This window comes from Lithobates pipiens, unplaced genomic scaffold (assembly GCF_037356315.1).
Source record: "Lithobates pipiens isolate NorthernLeopardFrog02 unplaced genomic scaffold, aLitPip1_a1.2 Scaffold_18, whole genome shotgun sequence".
NCBI lineage: Eukaryota > Metazoa > Chordata > Amphibia > Anura > Ranidae > Lithobates > Lithobates pipiens.
The window spans coordinates 123831982-123853374 of NW_027507758.1; the positions used below are offsets into that span (position 1 = coordinate 123831982).

General features: G+C 44.3%; 1 protein-coding gene across 3 annotated transcripts in view; it reads right to left on the reverse strand.

The window, feature by feature from the left end:
• Positions 1-20251: 20251 nt before the first annotated feature.
• The window catches only part of LOC143987392 (uncharacterized), a 51391-nt gene continuing 50249 nt past the window's right edge, over positions 20252-21393 (reverse strand). For all 3 annotated transcript variants that reach the window (XM_077486068.1, XM_077486070.1, XM_077486069.1), the window contains one exon: positions 20252-20472. In XM_077486068.1, the coding sequence (XP_077342194.1) occupies positions 20425-20472 (48 nt within the window). In that variant the 3' untranslated portion in view covers positions 20252-20424. The remainder of the gene's footprint in view (positions 20473-21393) is intronic.

Consider the following 21393-nt stretch of genomic DNA (forward strand, 5'->3'; position numbering starts at 1 on the left):
CTGCTATTCAGGGTTTCAGTGTCAGCAGTGGTGCTGAGGCGCCTGATTTGGCTGAAATGATGATCTGCGGACCAGGCATCTAAAAAAGCCTTGCCAGATCTACCCTTCCTTGGTGAGCGGCTCTTTGGAGCCTTGTTGGATGACATTATTAAGAATGTCACAGGTGGGAAGAGTACCTTGCTCCCACAGGCCAGGAAGGCTAAGGGGCCACGCCGTAGGCAAGGGCCCTCATTTTCCACTCAAAAGACGTTTTTTCGTACGTCCGGGACTTCGGCTAAACGCTCCCAGTCCAACAGGACGACCTCTGAGGGATAAAAGCGTCCCCGGAACCGCAAGCCTGCAAGCAAAGTGCTACCGCATGAAGGTTTACCCCTGCCTGTCATACAGGTGGGGGGTCGCCTTCTGGAGTTTGCAGCCCAGTGGGCCTCTCGGCTATCTGGCCAATGGGCCTGCAAACTGATTTCCTCTGGCTACAAGATAGAGTTCCTCTCTTGGCCACAAAACAGATTCTTGCCCTCCAGCATACCCTTACTCCCACTGGGAGGCCCTATTGGGGGCAGTATGGGACCTGCTAAGCCGCAGGGTGGTAGTGCCTGTTCCGGAATTGGAAAGGTTCCAGGGGTTCTACTCCAATCTGTTTGTAGTCCCCAAAAAGGATATGTCCAATCTTGGACCTAATAGCCTCAATTGCTTATTAACCTCCCTTGCGGTATGATTATTTCTGATTTTAGGTGCTGAAAGCGGTACAATTATTTTGCATGGAAATTTGGCGTTTTATATTGTAGGCCTGTAATTCTTAGGAATAACTCTCTTAAATCTGTTCAAACCAGAGTCTAGTAGACATCCCGGGTATGATAAAGTTTATAATATAATAAATAACTATAAATAATTATAACAAATAATAATAAAAATGATTCAATAATGTAATCAAATCCAAAAACACAGAAATTTGCTCATTTGCAGAATTGTCGCTGTCATTAGATTTAGTGTTTGATGACGGATCTCCCCACAAATCGCTATCGCTCAATTCTGCAAGTGATTATAATTTATTATCGCTGTTTTCTAGCTGGTCTGAAATCACTTTTGACATAAAGGGACACTTTTTGGTTGCTATGGACAACCTCCAAATTCCAGGCAGAAAAAAACAGTATTTATATAAAAGTGCATGCAGGGCACTGGACAGACCACTAGGGACAAAGGGGGTGTGTATTTTTTTTGTATACAGTACTGTAATCTTACAGATTACAGTATACTGTATGTGTTTTGTGTTTTTACTTTTTTTAATTTGGCGCCAATCTCCGTTCCCGTGCGTCGTAACGTCGCAGGGAACGGAGCCCAGCGGCACTCGGGCACTGTGTGAATCGAGCAGAGGACGGCTCGCACACACAGCGGGGAGGACATCGCAGGATCCAGGGGACAAGGTAAGTAAGTCTCCCTGTATCCTGCAATGCGATCCCAAGTCTGTCTGGGGGTTACCGCTAGTGGTACGGAAATTCCACCCCGAGCCAGACTCGGGAATACCGCCAGGCACGTTTAAAGTACAGAGGTTCAGAATGTAATCAGTTCACTCAGTAGTTGCTGCACTCCATCAAGGGGACTCCCTGGCGTCTTTGGACCCCAGGATGCGTACCTGCACATACCCATATGCCTCAGGCATCAGAGGGGTCTGTGAATTGCTGTCGGGGTAGCCCACTACCAGTTTGTGGCTAACCCTTTTTTGGCTTGGCTTCAGCACCCCAAGTCTTTACCAAGGTATTGACTCCAATTTTGGTGTTGTTGAGACAGCGCGGGATCTCAATTGTCGGTTATCTGGGCGATCTCCTTCTGAGAGCAGCTTCCGCCTCTGAATTAAAGGAGGATGTGGCGATCATGCAAATCCTGCAGGAATTTGGGTGGCTGAACCTAAATAAGTCAATGCTCATACCGATTCAGCGCTTGGAGTACCTGGGCTTACCGCTGGACTCCGTAGACAAAACTGCAGACTCTCAGGGCTGTGTTAAAACTATTGCTGAACCGCAGGTGGTCGTCGCTGCGTTTCTGAATGCGAGTTCTGGGCCTCCTGGTGGCCTCCCTCAAGGCAGTACCGCATGCCCAGTTTCACACCAGAGTCTTGCAGAAGGAAATATTGACAAAATGGGACATATCTCCGTTATCCCTGGATCGGCAGATTCAGGTGAACCAGTCAGTCAGGGACTCCCTGTTTTGGTGGCTGAGGTCCCCGGCACTTCGGTCCGGGAAGTAGTTCCTACCTCTGCATTGGACTGTGATCACAACAGATGCCAGCCTGACCGGCTGGGGTGGAGTACTGGGAGTACAGTCAACCCAGGGTGTCTCTGGTCGGGATCGGAACCCAAGTTGCGATCAATTTGCTCGAGCTACGATCAGGCTTTGCCTCTCTGCATAGTCGATGAGACTATGAGGGCGTCCGATCAGGTCAGACAACGCCACGGCAGTGGCATTTGTCAACCATCAAGGAGGAACAAGTAGCTTGGCTGCAGCACAGGAGGTCGCTCACATCCTTCAGTGGACAGAGCGACAGGTATTGGCCTTGTCGGCTATTTACATCCCGGGAGCTGAAAACTGGCAGGCAGACTACCTAACCTATCGGCTGAGGCACAGAGGCCTATCGGACTCGGTGATCTCAACTATGTTGGGAGCATGGAAATCTTCTTCTCAGAAGATATACCATTGTACCTGGAAGGCATACATCTTTTTGTGAGGAGAAAGGATGGCATCCGTGCACCTATTCAGTTTCCAGGATCCTGCTGTTTACACAGCGAGGAGTAGACCAGAAGTTGGCTTTAAGCTCCATAAAAAGGCCAATATCAGCCTTGGCTGTCTTTTTTCAGCGACCCCTGGCGTCTTTCTAGTGAGCACTTTCATTCAGGGGGTCCGACTTGTAGCTCCTCCGCTGTGTCCACCGTTATCCCCGTGGGATCTGAACCTGGTGTTATCGGAGCTTCAGAAACCGCCGTTGGAGAACAGAGGAATTGACTTTTTGACTCTTTCCTAGAAAGTTATCTTTCTAGTGGCCATTACATCGGCCAGAAGGGTTTTGGAACTGGCGGCCTTGTCTTACAAGTCACCCTATATAGTTACCCATAAGGATGTGGTGGTGTTGTGTCCGCAACCTTCCTTTCTGCCGAAGGTGGTTTCGGCATTCCACATCAATGAAGATATTGTGTTCTCATCTCTGTATCCTAAACCAACACATCCTGAGAGGTGGCTCTTTATTCCATGGACGTGGTCAGGGCTGTAAGGTATATATTTGTCTGCCACGGCTCCCCTTTGGGAGTTAGATTATCTGTTTGTTTCTGTAGCTGGTCCGAAAAAGAGGTATGGCGGTCTCGTCGACCACCATTTCCATGTGGATCAGACAGATGTGGTACAGGCCTACGCCTTTAAGGGGCAGGTGCCCCCCTTTCCTGCCATGTCCCATTCCACCAGGACAATTGGGGTCTCTTGGGCTTCTGATACTGTGTGTCAGTCACTCTGGTGTGAGGCGGCGATTTATTCATCTGTTCACATTTTTACCAAATTCTACAGAGTGGATGTAAGCGCATTGTTTGATGCCTGCTTGGCCGCAAAAGTTTTTCTACAGAGTGGATGTAAGTGCATCGTCTGATGCCTGCTTTGACCGCAAAGTTTTTTCCGGGTGGCTGTGTAATGTTGCAAATCTGCACTTCTTTTTTCTGTTTAAAGAAATTACAGTTACCTTTGAGTATAATGCACTGTTGCATTGTTACCGCAAGTTCTGATGCGGTTAGATGAGGTGGAGTCTCCCCTGTTAGGGAGCACTTCTGATTGTGGGTGAAGTTCTTTTATGCTGTTTCCCACCCCTTGTTATAATACTGCTTGGGGACATCCCAATGGTCAAGAATAAAGGAGCTGTGTCAGTCAGTGAACGTAAGAGAAAATAGGATTTTTGTACTCACCGTAAAATCCTTTTCTCTGTAGTTCACTGACTGACACAGCACTCTCCCCTCTTAATGATTACGTTATACTGCTTGTTGACGTACTGAGGCTGCAGGCAGCAGGCTGGGGAATCGTTACTGGGCGGAACTAGAAAGTTCTGTTTTTTGTACATGTTATCATGTTCTGCCTATTCCTCTCCTGAAGGTGGCATAACAACCCAATGGTCAAGAATAAAGGAGCTGTGTCAGTCAGTGAACTACAGAGAAAAGGGTTTTACGGTGAGTACAAAAATCATATTTTACTGCCACTTCACAATGATGTGCCACTTTGTGTTGGTCTATCACCTAAAATCCTAATAAAATACATTTACATTTTTGGTTGTAACATGACAAACTGTGGAAAATTTCAAGGGGTATGAATGCTTTTTCCAGGCGCTGTAAATGTTACCATTCGATTATAGTTTGGGAATCCTCATGTACTGTCCAGACCGCACCTGCAGCATTTAGGACCCTGGGTAGACAACTCCTGTGTGTACTTGCCTACCTCCCATTAAACTCACAGCAGGGCAGAGGATGGGAGTCACAGCAACATTTCAAATAACAAACAGGTAATGGGTTGTTTGGACGCAAGGCAGTCCTAGCAACCAATCACTTGCTTGTTAAGAAGAATTGGGCAGCTCCCGCCCTCAGTGCAGACCTGCCGTATTTCCTGCCCTGCTGTGAGTTTAACAGCCTTAGCAGTGGCAGGCAGGTGAGTACATACAGAAGAGGAGTGAGGAGTCCACCCTGCATGCCTCCTGCCCTCTGCCTTTTGTGTTAAAGCGGAATTCCACCCTGAAAAATATTTTCACATTTTCTCAGTCCTTTATTAATAATAAAAACAGAGTGGAGTGAATTTCTTTTTAAACTTACCAGAAGTGCCCTGTTGCTAGGTGGTGGCAACTTATGGTTATGGCAACTTGCTAAACAATCAGCGCTACGGCCGCCAGAGCATCGCATATGCGTTACCCAGCATCCACATCTCGATCGGTTATCCAGGAAGAGGTTGCGATTGGGCTTCATATGCCCACATGGCAATGGCCAGAAGACAATTATCGAAATTGTAAGTTAAAAAAAATATATGATTACTATCCACTAGCAGATATAGATATAATTTGTGTTATTACTGCAGTGTGAGGGGATGCCTGGGAAAAAAAAAAATTTCTGTGGCCAGAACTCCATTTTAAAGGTAAGATTGTGAGGGGGGGGGGGGGGAGCTGTAGCTGCATTGAGGACTGTGTGTTTAAAGCGGAGCTCCACCCTAAAGTGGAGCTTCCGCTCATTGGAACCCTCCCCCTCTCCGGCGCCACAATTGGCACCTTTCAGGGGAGAGGGGGGTGCAGGTACATGTACAGTACAGGTATCTGCACCCACTTCCGGCATAGATATCCGCAGAATCTACGCCCCATTCCGCAGGTCCCCCGCTGTCTGCTGGGAAACACACGGATCCCAAAGACAGCGGGGACCATCCTTATTGCGCAGTGTGACTCGCGCATGCGCAGTAGGGAACCGGGAAATGAAGCCACTTCCTGATTCCCATACCCAAGATGGCGGCGGCAGCACCCGAGAGACGATCGAGAGATCGGCTTCGGGTGCCGACATCGCGGGCGCGCTGGGCGGGTAAGTGTCCTTATTTTAAAAGTCAGCAGCTGTAGTATTTGTAGCTGCTGGCTTTTTGAAAAAAAACGGAAGAACTCCCGCTTTAACGGGGGGCTGTGATGCGAGGGGGGGGGAGACTGAATGCAGAGAGGAGAACTGTGCAATTGCAAAGGGAGCCTCATGGGGAGGGGGGGGGGCTGTGATATGAGGGGCGCTGCGATTGCAAGGGGGAATGTAATGCCATGGAGGGGACAGAGAACACTGATGTAAAGGAGGGGGGAGGGCTGTGATGCGAAAGACCTAAATCATAGAACAAACATGGGATTTAGACATCTGCAGGAAGATGAAAGGAAATTTTATTGACCGAACCTCTGCGAATTCTGATTCAGTACTCCTGGTGTTTTTAGTAAGTGCATATTTTAAATTGCTATTCCATTTTCTTACCATAAAGTAATAAAGCTTGCACCTGCCCATTTCTCATTTACATACCGTAGTTGTAGATTAGCCTCTAGAAGCAGGGCAGATCAGCAATTGGAACTTTCTCCCAAGGTAACAACTGTGCTTGCATAAAGCCAGCCATCCATGGATCGAAAATCAGCCAGTTCAGCGGGGACCGGACAAATTTTCATATCCTGTATGGGCAGGGTGGTTGTACAGATGTTGATCTACCGATTGACTTCTGTACAACCGCCCTTTTGGACTTATGCTGCTAAATCAGAGCTGCTGGCTAGTGGGGTGGGGAAATCTTCCCACTATCGGAATACAATAGCGAAGATTCCCTATCCAAATTGAATGTCAGTTTTATCCTTTCAACCTGTTTGAATGAAAAATACTGATTCATGTATGAACGGCTTGATATTAGCCACATAGGGAGTACAGTGAGTTAGTCTACTCAAAGACCTGCATTGGGAGTAGGACCAGCAAAACATAAATGCTGTGTAAAATATAAATGCCCCTATGCACATAGGTAATTACAAACTAAGCACTGACACAAGGTTTTTAGAACTTTTAGGCCTCATGCACACTGGATGTTTTTGGACTTTTTTACAGCAGCTGTTTTTGGCTTAAGATATTTTATTGTACAGTCATTAAACAGGGAGTCCGCCGGGAGTCTGCATTTTTTTTTTTTTTTAAAAGCCAGCAGCTACAAATACTGCAGCTGCTGACTTTTAAAATAGTGACACTTACCTGTCCAGCGCGCCCGCGATGTCGGCACCCGAAGCCGATCTCTCTATCGTCTCTCGGGTGCCCCCGCCGCCATCTTGGGTATGGGAATAAGGAAGTGGAGCCTTTGGGCTTCATTTCCCGGTTCCCTACTGCGCATGCGTGAGTCGCGCTGCGCAATAAGGATGGACCCGCTGCCTCTGGGATCTGTGTGTTTCCCAGCAGGCAGCGGGGGACTTTCGGAAAGGGGCGTATTCTACGACCCTTTCCGCAGAGAGCTATCCCGGAAGTGGGTGCAGATACCTGTACTGTACAGGTACCTGCACCCCCCTCCCCCCTGAAAGGTGCCAATTGTGGCGCCGGAGGGGGGGAGGATTCCAATGAGCAGAAGGTCCACTTTAGGGTGGACCTCCGCTTTAAACTCCCCATCATGTTGTTATATGTGTCCATGCACACATAGGCTTTATCAGCAGTTTTTGGCTGGGGTGTTTTTTTGCTTTAAAAAAAACAAAAAACAAACTAGTGGATTCGGAGAGGAGTTTTTCAGCTGTAAAAATGCTCTAATGTCAAAAAACACTGATAAACGCTCAAAAACACAGCTCACCTGCGTTTTTGATCCATTGAAAAAAAAAAACGCTATTCTCGGCAGCCAAAAGCAGCCGGGAACGCCCGAGAGCGGGCGAAAGCTGCCGAGAACTACCGAGCGCAGCCGAGATACACAGGACATCCGGGTCTATCTCGGTGGCACCATTTTTAAAAGACAAAGCTGCAAATAAAACTGACAAGGGTGCAATGATGGACAAGGCTGCAGATGACACTGACAAGGCTGCAGATGGACACTGATAAGTTTGCATTGATGGGCATTTAAATGCAAGTTGTTTTTTTTCCTTAAGCTTCCCATCTAAAAGTTTTTTCCTTAAAATTCCCTCATAAACTTGGGGTGCGTGTTATACGCCGATAAATACGGTAGGTGTTTTTATATGATCTGAACTTGTAACACAAGAATTCTAATACACTTGTGGCTGCTAACTTACATCCTCATCCTGAATGCAGAGTTCATAGTCCTGTTACCAGTGATGTCTGGAAGCTGTTGTATATAACGATTATCTAAAATCTTTAGACACTTCTGCTGATTGATTATGTAAATAAAATGTTATATTTTATTAGGAGTAACAGTTGTGTATTTCCTTGCTTGAAATAGGTGAATGATTAATTTATCCACTTGCTGATCGCCCTAATGCAGCTTTAATCACAGTGGGGAAAATAATTATTTGATCCCCTGCTGATTTTTTAAGTTTGCCCACTTACAAATAAATGAAGGGTCTATAATTTTTATCATAGGTGTATTTTAAATGGTAGAGACAGAATATCAACCAAAAATCCAGAAAAAGCACATGATACAAATGTTATAAATTGAGTTTCAGTTCAGTGAGTAAAATAAGTATTTGATCCCCTGCCAACCAACAATAATTCTGGCTCCCAGACTGGCTACAGTATGTGCTCATGTGGTACACAGATTAGTCCTGTCAATTTAAGAAGGTGCTCCTAACGGCAACTCTTATATGTATAAAAGACACATGGCCATAGAACCTCTTCCATTCAAAACTCACCATCAGTGTCAAGACCAAAGAGCTGTCAAAGGACATCAGGGACAAGATTGTGGATTTGTACAGGGCTGCAATGGGCTACAAGACCATCAGCAAGAAGCTTGGTGAGGAGACAACTGTTGGAGCGATTGTTCGCAAATTGAAGAAATACTAAATAATCATCACTTGTCGTTGGTCTGGAGCTCTATGCAAGATTTTGCCTCATGGGGTAAGGATGATCATGAGAAAAGTGAGAGATCAGCCCAGAACTACACAGGAGGCGCTTGTGAATGATCTCAAGACAGTTGGGACCACAGTCACCAAACTAACCATTGGTACCACAATATGCTGCCATGGACTGCAATCCTGCAGCGCCCCCAAGGCCCCCATCCTCAAGAAGGCACATGTACAGGCCCGTCTGAAATTTGCCAATGAATATCTACAGTGCCTTGAAAAAGTATTCACACCCCTTAAAATTTTGCACACTTTGCCATGTTCTCACCAAAAATATGAATGTATTTTATTGAAATTTTATGTGATAGACCAACACAAAGTGGCACATAATTGTGAAGTGGAAGGAAAATGATAAATGGTTTTCAATTTTTTTTTTACAAATAAATATGAAAAGTGTGGCGTGTATTTGTATTCCACCTATTGCTGCAATTACAGTGCCAAGTCTTATGGGGATGTCTCTCTACCAGCTTTGCACATCTAGAGAGTGAAATCAATTTTCCAATCCTTCTTCTTAAATATCTCAAGCTCTGTTAGATTGGATGGAGAGCATCTGTGAACAGCAATTTTCAAGTCTTGCCACAGATTCTCAATTGGATTTAGGTCTGGACTTTGACTGGGCCATTCTAAAGCCTCATACACACGGTCGGACTTGTACAAACTTTTCCGTGGACTTTTGTACAAAGGGCGTGGTCCACAAGTTTGTATTGCATACACACGGTCTGACTTTTTGACAACAAACACGAACGTAATGACGTCACAACGTACTGACGCCGCTTCAAAAGAGGACGTTCAATGACTCCAGCGCCACCTTTGGTCAACTTCTGTTTTGTAGTCTGATCTTTTGCATTGGTTCTGAGCATGCGTGTTTGTACCTTGTACAAAAGTCCGATGCTTTTGCATACACACGGTCGGACTTTGCTCCATCGGACTTTTGTTGCCAGAAAGTTTGTCCGTTCGCACAGCCAACAAAAGTCCGATGAAAACAGAAAAAGTTTGTCCGATGGAGCGTACACACAGTTGGATGTTGCTCCAAAACAGCTAATTTGCATGTTTGTTGTCAAAAAGTCCGACCGTGTGTACGGGCCTTAACACATGAATATGCTTTGATCTAAACCAGTGGTTATCAACCCTGTCCTCAGGGCCCACCAACAGGCCAGGTTTGGAGGATAACTGAAATACATCACAGGTGATAGAATTTGCTGCTCAGTGAATACAGTATTCTAGTCTGTATTTCCCCAAGATAATACATAAAACCTGGCCTGTTAGTGGGCCCTGGGGACAGGGTTGCTGACCGATGATCTAAACCATTCCATTGTCCCTCTGGCTGTATGTTTAGGGTCATTGGCCTGCTGGTGGGGGATCCTTCGCCTCAGTCTCAAGTCTTTTGCAGACTCTAACAGGTTTTCTTCTAATACTGCCCTGTATTTGGCTCCATCCATCTTCCCATCAACTCTGACCGGCTTCCCTGTCCCTGCTGAGGAAAAGCATCCCCACAACATGATGCAGCCAGAGCTGCCTGACCAGAGCGCCTTCTTCCTCATGTTTGCTGTGTCCCTCACATGGCTTCTCACAAACTGCAAATGGGACTTCTTATGACTTTCTTTTAACCCTTTCATGACTAAGCCTATTTTTGGCATTTGGTGTTTACAAGTTAAAATCCATATTTTTTGCTAGAAAATTACTTGGAACCCCCAAACATTATATATATTTTTTTAACAGAGACTCTAGAGAATAAAACGGCGATTGTTGCAATATTTTATGTCACATGGTATTTGCGCAGCGGTGTTTTAAATGCAACTTTTTGGGAAAAGGGACACTTTCATGAATTAAAAAAAAAAAAAACAGTAAAATTATCCCATTTTTTTTGCATAATGTGAAAGATAATGTTACGCCGAGTAAATAGATACCAAACATGTCACACTTTATAATTGCGCGCACTTGTGGATTGACGACAAAGTACGGTACCTAAAAATCTCAATAGGCGACGCTTTAAACATTTTTTACGGTTACCAGGTTAGCGTTACAGAGGAGGTCTAGTGCTAGAATTATAGCTCTCGCTCTGACGATCGTGGCGATACCTCACAAGTGTGATTTGAACACCGTTTACATACGCGGGCGCGACTTCCGTATGCGTTTTCTTTGCTTCGCGAGCTCGCGGGGACAGCGGGCGCTTTAGAATTTTTTTTTTATTTTTTTATTTATTTTAAAATGACTAAATTGTTTTTAAAAAAAAATTAAAAATGTGATCTTTTATTGCTGTCACAAGGAATGTAAACATCCCTTGTGACAGTAATAGGCGGTGACAGGTACTCTCTATGGAGGGATCGGGGGTCTAAAAGACCCCCCACCCCTCCTTTACACTTCAATGTATTCAGATCACCGAAAACGGCGATTCTGAATACCGGATATTTTTTTAAAACCGGCGCCATTGGCAGCCGAGTAAACGGGAAGTGACGTCATGACGTCGCTTCCGTGTTTACTATGAGGAGACTGGAACGAAGCCGATTGCGGCTTCGTTCCAGTTCCTCCCCAGCGGCCGAAGGCATCGCACCAGGAATCGGTGCTCCAGATCGAGCGGGAGCACCGGTAACAGCGGCGGGAGGCGGGGACGTCCCCTCCCGCTCCTCCGGCATAATAGCCGAGCGGCTTTTAGCCGCATCGGTTGTTATGGCTGGATAGCCAATCGCCTGCTGAAAAAAAGCGTACCAGGATGATGCCTGCAGGTGCGGGCATCATCCCGGTTATCCCCCCCGGAAGCCGAGTACGCACATCTGCGTACGCTCGGTGGGAAGGGGTTAACAATGGCTTTCTTCTTGCCACTCTTTCATAAAGGCCAGATGCACAACTTAGCCCCCGTACACGCGGTCGGACATTCCGACAGAAAATGTCCGATCGGACGGTGTTGTCGGATAATCCGACCGTGTGTGGGCTCCATCGGACTTTTTCCGTCGTAATGTCCGACCAACAAAGCTTGAGAGCTGGATATAAAATTTTCCGACAATATGATCCGATCGGACTTTGTCGGATCGTTTGTAGAGAATTCCGATCAGACAAAGTGCCACGCATGCTCAGATCAAATTACGACACCAAAGCTATTGGCTACTAGCCTGAACGTAGTCCCGTTGCAACGAAAGAACGTCATCACGTTACGAACGATCAGATTTTCTGCCAACTTTGTCTTACCGTGTGTATGCAACACCAGTTTCGGAAAAAATCTGACAGATTTTGTGGTCGGAATGTCCAATCATGTGTACAGGGGCTAATAGTTGTCCTATAGACAGATTCTCCCACCTGAGGTGTGGATCTCTGCAGCTCCTTCAGAGTTATCATGGGCCTCTTGGCTGTTTCTCTGATTAATGCTCTCCTTGCCTGGCCTGTCAGTTTAGGTCAGTGATGGCGAACCTTGGCACCCCAGATGTTTTGGAACTACATTTTCCATGATGCACTGGCACTCTGCAGTGTAGTTGAGCATCATGGGAAATGTAGTTCCAAAACATCTGGGGTGCCAAGGTTCGCCATCACTGGTTTAGGTGGACGACCATGTCTTTGTAGGTTTGCAGTTGTGCTATACTCTTTCCATTTTCAGATGATGGATTGAACAGTGTTCTGTGAGATGTTCAAATATATATATAAATATTTTTTTATAACCTAACCCTGCTTTAAACTTCTCCACAAATTTATCGTGTGTTCCTTGACCTTCATGATGCTGTTTGTTTACTAAGGTTCTCTAACAAACCTCTGAGGGCTTCACATAATGGCTGTATCTATACTGAGATTAAATTATACACAGGTGAACTAATTAGGTGACTTCTGAAGGCAATTGGTTCCCCCAAATTTTTTGTTAGGGGTATCAGTGTAAAGGGGGCTGAATACAAATGCACACCACACTTTTCAGATACTTATTTGTAAAAAATTGTTGAAAACCATTTATCTTACAATTCACAATTATGTGCCACTTTGTGTTGGTCAATCACATAAAATCCCAATAAAATATGTTTTTGGTTGTAACATTACAAAATGTGGAAAATTTCAAGGGGTATGAATACTTTTTCAAGGCACTGTAAATGATTCAGAGAAGGATTGGGAGAAAGTGCTGTCGTCAGATGAGACCAAAATTGAGCTCTTTGGCATTAACTTGACTCAGCATGTTTGGAGGAAGAAAAAACTATGGCCCTAAGAACACCATCCCTACAGTCAAGCACGGAGGTGGAAACATGATGCTTTGGGGCGGTTTCTCTGTTAAAGGTACAGGCTGAATTTCCTGCATTGAGGGGCCAATGGACAGGGCTGTGTGTTGTAAAATCTTGGATGAGAACCTTCCTTCCTCCGCCAGAACACTGAAGATGGGTCGTGGATGGGTCTTCCAGCATGACAATGACCCAAAACATACTAGCCAAAGCAACAAAGGAGTGGCTTAAGAAGAAGCACATTAAGGTCATGGAGTGGCCTAGCCAGGCTCCAGACTGTAATCCTATAGAAAATGTATGGAGAGAGCTGAAACTTCGAATTGCCAAGCAACAGCCAAGAAACCTTAAAGGGTAACTCCACTTTGGTGGGGAAAAAAAATAGCAAATAAAGAATAAATAATATAGCATGTACAATTGTGATACAAGTCATATTGTAATTGAATGTCATTAAAAATGACCTTTCTTTTTCAATATGCAGCTGCTGTAATCGTCAATAAATGCAAAGCAACATGGCTAAATGGAGTTGTTCTGTACACAGAATGTGTACTGACCACTCCCCAGAAACATCATTTCCTGCTTGTGTGATTAGCTCACCAATTTTCCCTGAAGTCTGCCTATGATACAAGTCAAATTTCAGGCATCCCCTTCAACAAAAATTTAATTTTTGGTGAGATATTTCCAATAGGAACACGTCTAAAGGGATGCAGACCCAGCAGCTTCCTCATTAATGCCCTGCAGCTGCCACAGCTGACTGATAATCATGAAATCACTTCCATTAGACCCACTTGGAACAGACAAAGACATGGTGATTTAACCACTTCAGCTCCGGACCAATAAACACCTTAAGGACCAGAGGTCTTTTTGCAATTTCGCACTGCGCTGCTTTAACTGGTAATTGCGCGGTCATGCAATATTGCACCCAAACGAAATTTGCGTCCTTTTCTTCCCACAAATAGAGCTTTCTTTTGATGGTATTTGATTGCCTCTGCGATTTTTTTTTTTTGCGATATAAATGGAAAAAGAGCGAAAATTTTGAAAAAAAAAGATATTTTCTTCTTTTTGTTATAAGAAAAATCGAATAAACTAAATTTTAGTCATACATTGAGGGCAAAATTTATTCAGCCACATGTCTTTAGTAAAAAAAATGTCAATAAGCGTATATTTTTTGGTTTGCGCAAAAGTTATAGCGTCTACAAACTAGAGTACATTTTCTGGAATTTACACAGCTTTTAATTTATGACTGCCGATCTCATTTCTTGAGGTGCTAAAATGGCAGGGCAGTACAAATCCCCCCCAAATGACCCCATTTTGGAAAGTAGACACCCCAAGGAAATTGCTGATGGGTATGTTGAGCCCATTGAATATTTATTTTTTTTGTCCTAAGGGATTGAATAATGACAAAAAAAAAAAAAAAATTTTTTTTTACAAAAAGTTGTCACTAAATGATATATTGCTCACACATGCCATGGTTATATGTGGAATTGCACCCCAAAATATATTCCGCTACTTCTCCCGAGTATGGCGATACCACGTGTGTGGGACTTTTTGGGAGTCTAGTCGCGCACGGCACCCCGAAAACCAATCACCACCTTCAGGATTTCTAAGGGTGCAAATTTTTGATTTAACTCCTCACTACCTATCACAGTTTCGAAGGCCATAAAATGCCAAAATAGCACAAAACCCCCCCAAATGACCCCATTTTGGAAAGTAGACACCCCAAGCTATTTACTGAGAGGCATGTTGAGTCCATGGAATATTTTATATTTTGCCACAAGTTGCGGGAATATTACAAACTTTTTTTTTTTTGCACCAAGTTGTCACTAAATGATATATTGCTCACACATGCTATGGGCATATGTGAAATGACACCCCAAAATACATTCTGCTGCTTCTCCCGAGTACGGGGATACCACATGTGTGGGACTTTTTGGGAGTCTAGTCGCGCACGGCACCCCGAAAACCAATCACCACCTTCAGGATTTCTAAGGGTGCAAATTTTTGATTTAACTCCTCACTACCTATCACAGTTTCGAAGGCCATAAAATGCCAAAATAGCACAAAACCCCCCCAAATGACCCCATTTTGGAAAGTAGAAACCCCAAGCTATTTACTGAGAGGCATGTTGAGTCCATGGAATATTTTATATTTTGCCAAAAGTTGCGGGAATATTACAAACTTTTTTTTTTTTTGCACAAAGTTGTCACTAAATGATATATTGCTCACACATGCTATGGGCAGAAGTCAAATTACACCCCAAAATAAATTCTGCTGCTTCTCCCGAGTACGGGGATACCACATGTGGGGGACTTTTTGGGAGCCTAGCCACGTACGGGACCCCGAAAACCAAGCACTGCCTTCCGGATTTGAATATAAAATGCTATAAAAAACAAACTAACCAGAGTCACCCGTAACACTTATACGGTGATCAGTGGTGAAAGGGTTAACTAGGGGCAATCAGGGGGTTCAAATTTTTATTAGGTAGTATATGGGGGTCCCTGGCGCTATATAAAAACCTGACGGGGAACCTAAATAACTAACTGGCTAACCAGCGTCACCAGTGACACTTATACTGTGATCGCTGGTGAAAGGGGGTGAAAGGGTTAACTAGCAGCAATCAGGGGGTTAAAACCATTATTGGGTAGTATATCGGGGTACCTAGCGCTATAAAAACCTGGCGGTGAACCTAAAAAAATAACTAGCTACCTAGCGACACTAGCGACACTGATGCAGCGTTCAGAAAAATGATCGCTTAGTGACACTGGCAAAAGGGGGTGAAAGGGTTAACTAGCGGAAATCAGGGGGTTAAAACCATTATTGGGTAGTATATCGGGGTACCTAGCGCTATAAAAACCTGGCGGTGAACCTAAAAAAATAACTAGCTACCTAGCGACTGTAGCGACACTAATGCAGCGATCAGAAAAACGATCGCTTAGTGACACTGGCAAAAGGGGGTGAAAGGGTTAACTAGCGGCAATCAGGGGGTTAAAACCATTATTGGGTAGTATATCGGGGTACCTAGCGATATAAAAACCTGGCGGTGAACCTAAAAAAATAACTAGCTACCTAGCGACACATGCAGCGATCAGAAAAATGATCGCTTAGTGACACTGGCAAAAGGGGGAGAAAGGGTTAACTAGCGGCAATCAGGGGGTTAAAAACATTATTGGGTAGTATATCGGGGTACCTAGCACTATAAAAACCTGGCGGTGAACCTAAAAAAATAACTAGCTACCTAGCGACTGTAGCGACACTAATGCAGCGATCAGAAAAACGATCGCTTAGTGACACTGGCAAAAGGGGGTGAAAGGGTTAACTAGCGGCAATCAGGGGGTTAAAAACATTATTGGGTAGTATATCGGGGTACCTAGCGATATAAAAACCTGGCGGTGAACCTAAAAAAATAACTAGCTACCTAGCGACACTAGCGACACATGCAGCGATCAGAAAAATGATCGCTTAGTGACACTGGCAAAAGGGGGTGAAAGGGTTAACTCTAGGGGCAATCAGGGGGTTAAATCTTTATTGGGGGGTGATAGGGGGCTACCCTGGACCTAACACTAACTGTCCTGACAGTTTTTACTGTCACAACTGACACTGAATGCATTGATCAGTAAAGAAATGATCGATGCAATCAGTGACACTGTGACTGGGGGGGGGATCGGGGGGCGATCGGGGGGGGATCGGGGGGGGTTTGTGTGCCTGTGTGTACCTACATGTCAGTGTAGTGTTGGTGCACACTTACTTTTACTCTTCTCCTCGTAGTCCGGTCAAAAAGACCGCCCCGAGGAGAATGACATCACTTCCTCCTTCCTGTGTAAACAATACACAGGGGAGGAAGCTTCTCATTGGCCAGGAGCGATCCAGAGGGGGTGGCCGAAAACCAACGGCCATCCCCTCATCACGGAGCGCTCCTGGACCGAATCGGACCGCCGTAAACAGCGGGAGGGGGTCCGATCGGACCCCCCACCCGCTGGAAGGCAATCACGTAGATGTACGTGATTGTGCCTGCCTGTGCCATTGTGCTGACGTACAATGGCAATACGGCGGTCCTCAAGTGGTTAATCAGAATACCAAAGGGTGGGAATCTTCAACAAAAGTTTTTATACTCCTTGCAATGTACATTGATAACCCAGAGGGGAATGTTTTCTTTTCTCAACAAAAGTGGAGTTACGCTTTAAGGATTTAGAGAAGAGTGGAACAAAATCCCACCTGAGATGTGTGCAAAACTGGTACAAGAAATGTCTTACCTTTGTGCTTGCCAACAAGGGTTTCTCCATCAAGTACTAAATTATGTTTTGCTTAGGGATCAAATATTTATTTTACTCACTGAACTGCAACTCAATTTATATTGTGTTTTTTTCTGGATTTTTGGATGGTATACTGTCTATCATTTAAAGTAAGCCTATGATAAAAATTCTAGACCATTTCTTTGTAAGCGAGCAAACTTACAAAATCTGCAGGGGATAAAATAATTATTTTCCCCACCGTATATAGAGATGTAACTCTTTTCCAGCCAGTGTCATTAGCACAGTGACAGTGCATATTTTTAGCACTAATCACTGTGTTTGTGTCAGTGGTTCCCACAAAGTGTCAGATTGTCTGCCACAAAATCACAGGTGATCCGTTACTAGTATAAAAAAAAAATTCCAGTATATGTACAATAGTTTGTAGACGCTATAACTTTTGCACAAATCAATGTACGCTTATTGGGATTTTTTTTTTATACCAAAAATATGTAGCAGAATATATATTGGCCTACATTTATGAAAATAAAAAATAGTTTTTTGTTTTTTTTCAAAAATTGTCGTTTTTTTTTGTTTATAGCATAAAAAATAAAACACCCAGTGGTGATTAAATACCACCAAAAGAAAGCTCTATTTGTGGGGGAAAAAAAATTACAAATTTCATTTAAGTACAGTGTTGCATGACCGCATGGTCATTTTCACTTTCAAACTGTTTTTAAAAACCTGTTCCTGCTGATCCAGATCTTAAGCAGATCTCAAGACCAAATATCAAGACTTCTGGTCAAGTGACCAGCATCGGAGAGAGAACAATCCAGTGTTTTCTGGAAGAAAGGTATTTTGGCCCTTCAATTACTCTTTATCCAGCCCAGCAAGATTAACATTCAGTATGGGGCCATTTGAGTACCTCCCATGAGGTATTATCAAGGCCGGACTGGGACAAAAATTTGGCCCTGGACTTCATCCAGACCGGCCCACTTACATTTTGAGTGTCCCATCAGCACTCCCTTACATCAGAGTGTCCCATCTCCAGCCCCCTTACAACAGAGTGTCCCATCAGCACCCCCTTAAATCAGAGTGTCCCATCAGCACCCCCTTAAATCAGAGTGTCCCATCAGCACCCCCTTACATCAGAGTGTCCCATCAGCACCCCCTTAAATCAGAGTGTCCCATCAGCACCCCCTTAAATCAGAGTGTCCCATCAGCACCCCCTTACATCAGAGTGTCCCATCAGCACCCCCTTAAATCAGAGTGTCCCATCAGCAGCCCCCTTACTCCAGAGTGTCCCATCAGCAGCCCCCTTACTCCAGAGTGTCCCATCAGCACCCCCTTACACCAGAGTGTCCCATCACCAGCCCCCTTACACCAGCGTGTCCCATCACCAGCCCCCTTACATCAGAGTGGCCCACTGAGCCATCGGCCCACGGGGAAACTAGTCCCGATGGCCAGTACATGCCTGGGTATTATCTTGCAGCAATTACGAATCTCTAACTGCTCAGGATTTGCTCTGTCCGCTTTACATTACTCAAAATAAAAAAATGAGCCAATGACCAATCCCCAATCTAAAATTTTCTAGCCCTTTCCTAAATTAAAGCTGTCCATACATACCTTGAAATCTGACTATACCTTTAGATGTACCAAAACTAAACTATCTCTAAAATCTGTATCAGTATAGCAGACCCTTGTACTGTATAGTTATTGGTTGATCTAAAGATCTCTTTGGCAGCTTGGTGGCTTTCAACCTGTTCTTAGTCACACAATCTCCCACTTTTCTTTTAAGTCTCAAGCAAACAAACTACTGAAATTGAGGTGGTAATAAAACAAAATAAGCGAAGACCAATCAAAATAAATTTAAATCAAAAAACGGTGCTAAAAGCTGATGGAAAGCTTTAAACTTGCCAAGTGTATGGCCAAAATTAGATATGCATGTACGTATTTTGTACATAAGCCTTTGATTCCATATCACCTTTTTTCTAACAAACGGGATATGCAATTAGCGGACCTCCAGCTGTTGCAGAACTACAAGTCCCATGAGGCATAGCAAGACTCTGACAGCCACAAGCATGACACCCAGAGGCAGAGCATGATGGGACTTAAAGTTTTGCAACAGCTGGAGGTCCGCTAATTGCATATCACTGTGTTATGGTGTTATCTCACAAAGAAAAATGCAAAGGATAAAAAAATATTTGAATATTAAACATTAGGAGGAAAAAAATGCCGCTCACCACAGCTTCTGGCATGCTCATACACGTTTGAGGTTGAACCCACTGGATGTCTGAGTGTATTTTTTTTTCTTTTTTCTCTCCATTCTTGTTTAGATGTTTTTAATTTGCTTAGTTTGGGAAGTGGTTGAGCTGGACATTAAGGCTGGGTTCACATGATTGCGAATTGGATGCGGATTTCCCTCCATCCAATTCGCATGACAGGAGACTGTGACCGGCTCTCAATAGAGCCAAATAAGGGAAACCAACTAAGCGAAACCAGCAGTGGAGCCTTCAGACTTCACAGCCGGTTTCCTACTGTGCATACAAGAGTCGCACGGCACTTTGTGAATGGCCAGCTCATCGTCTGGGACACACACACAGGTCCCAGAAGGTAGTAGGGGAGAAGGAGGGCTCGCCGCAGAAGTTGTGACGTACTGCGCTGTGGCCAGGCTAGGATGGAAGTAAATTTATTCTCTTTCTAAAAAAGTAAGTAAAAAAAAATAGATATCCAAAAACGAGGGGTGGTCTTTAGTTTAAGGCCTCTTTCACACTGACGTCCCGTTCAGGCCCGCCTGTCAGTTTTTCAGGCGGACCTGAACGGGTGCTCCATAGAGCTCTATGGAGCGTCGGATGTCAGCAGTGATATGTCCGCTGACATCCGACCCGCTCCGATCCGAAAAAGTGTAACGGAGGAAAAAGCTATTTTTCCATCCGTCTGCGGATCGGATCGGGTGACGACGGGCACTGCGGTCCGTCGTCATCCGATCTCCCATAGGGGAGAGCGGCGCTGTGACAGGTCCGTCCCTGCGCAGTGTGCAGAGACGGAGCTGTCATCTCCCTGCTCAGCGGGGATCAGCGGAGTGATCCCCGCTGAGCAAACGGATATCCACGGGGCGGATCAGAACTGATCCGCCCCGTGTGAAAGGACCCTAAGACCACCTTGTAAAAGTGGGTGGAGCTCTGCTTTAATGTTAAGAAGGGATTAGGGTAAAAAAAAAACAAAAAAAAACTTTTACCTTTAGCACCACTTTATGCACTGCCCAGCATATTTTCTATAGAGAAGACACTACTTAAAAGCACACATTGAAAAATACAGTTTTTATTTCCTTTTGATATTATATAGTGATACTCAAAAAAATCTGCATCCAAATCATAGCAGATCCCTGTAAAATGAAAACACAAAGGTGATTCTGTCAAAGTTGAGAAGTAACAGTCCTTCAGTCTGATATATCCATTCTCTACAGGTGCTCTTGCGGCTATTTCACATCTTTGTTTTTGGTCACAAGCAATTTCTGTACTTTCTCCTAGAAACAAATACATGAATAGCTCAGTATCACAAGAAACTGTAGACAAGCAATAAAAAAATGTGTGAAATTTTCAATTCAACTATACCTATTTAGGGCTTGGTTGCAAAGATTTAAAAGTGTAGGCCCAGCTAATACTTTTTTGTTTAGTTTTACATAGGGTTTCTATTCCTTCCACACTCTATCAAGTTTTTAATGCTTCTTTACAGAGATGTCCCCTCAGTAATTACAAAACAAAACAAAAAAAAGGGTGTTCAAATACATAACATATTTTTCATTCCTGGTTCTCCCTCATGTCAGCATACCAATGGGTTCCTGTGCCCCATGATCTGACAGGACCCCTTTATTTGGGAACATTCATCTTACATTCCCAAATAAAGGTGTTGGGATAACTCCAGCTGGCTTCTTTACATATGGCATCCTCTGGAACCTTACAGTAGGCTGCCCCAGATGGGGCTACCCCATGAGAGCGAGCCTTGACTTCTTCCAGAAGGGCAGACTTGCACATATGTAGGCAAGCTGAACAGTCTTCTCATTGAGGTAGCTCTTCTTTAAGACTTCTCAAAAGTATAAAGAGCCTTTCTAAAAAGTAAAACTTCTCCATCCTCTGCAAGTATGCGGTGATAAGGTGGACTGGTTTTAGGCTCCCTTCACACTTGTGCAACTTGTTATGCAACTTTGGACATCGTTTCATGACAAGTCGTTCCACATGTTTTCCAATAATAACCATATATGCGTGACTTAATGTTGCAGCAACTAGTAGTTCAAGTAGTTCATGCCCTATTTTGATCCAACTTTCATGCAACTTGAGGGCCATAGACTTCAATCTTAACCCTCACATGTTTCTCTCTGACATGCTTTATTGTCCATCTTGGAAATGTGAGTTTTAGCAAAAATTTTTTATGAAAGGTTTTTTTAAAA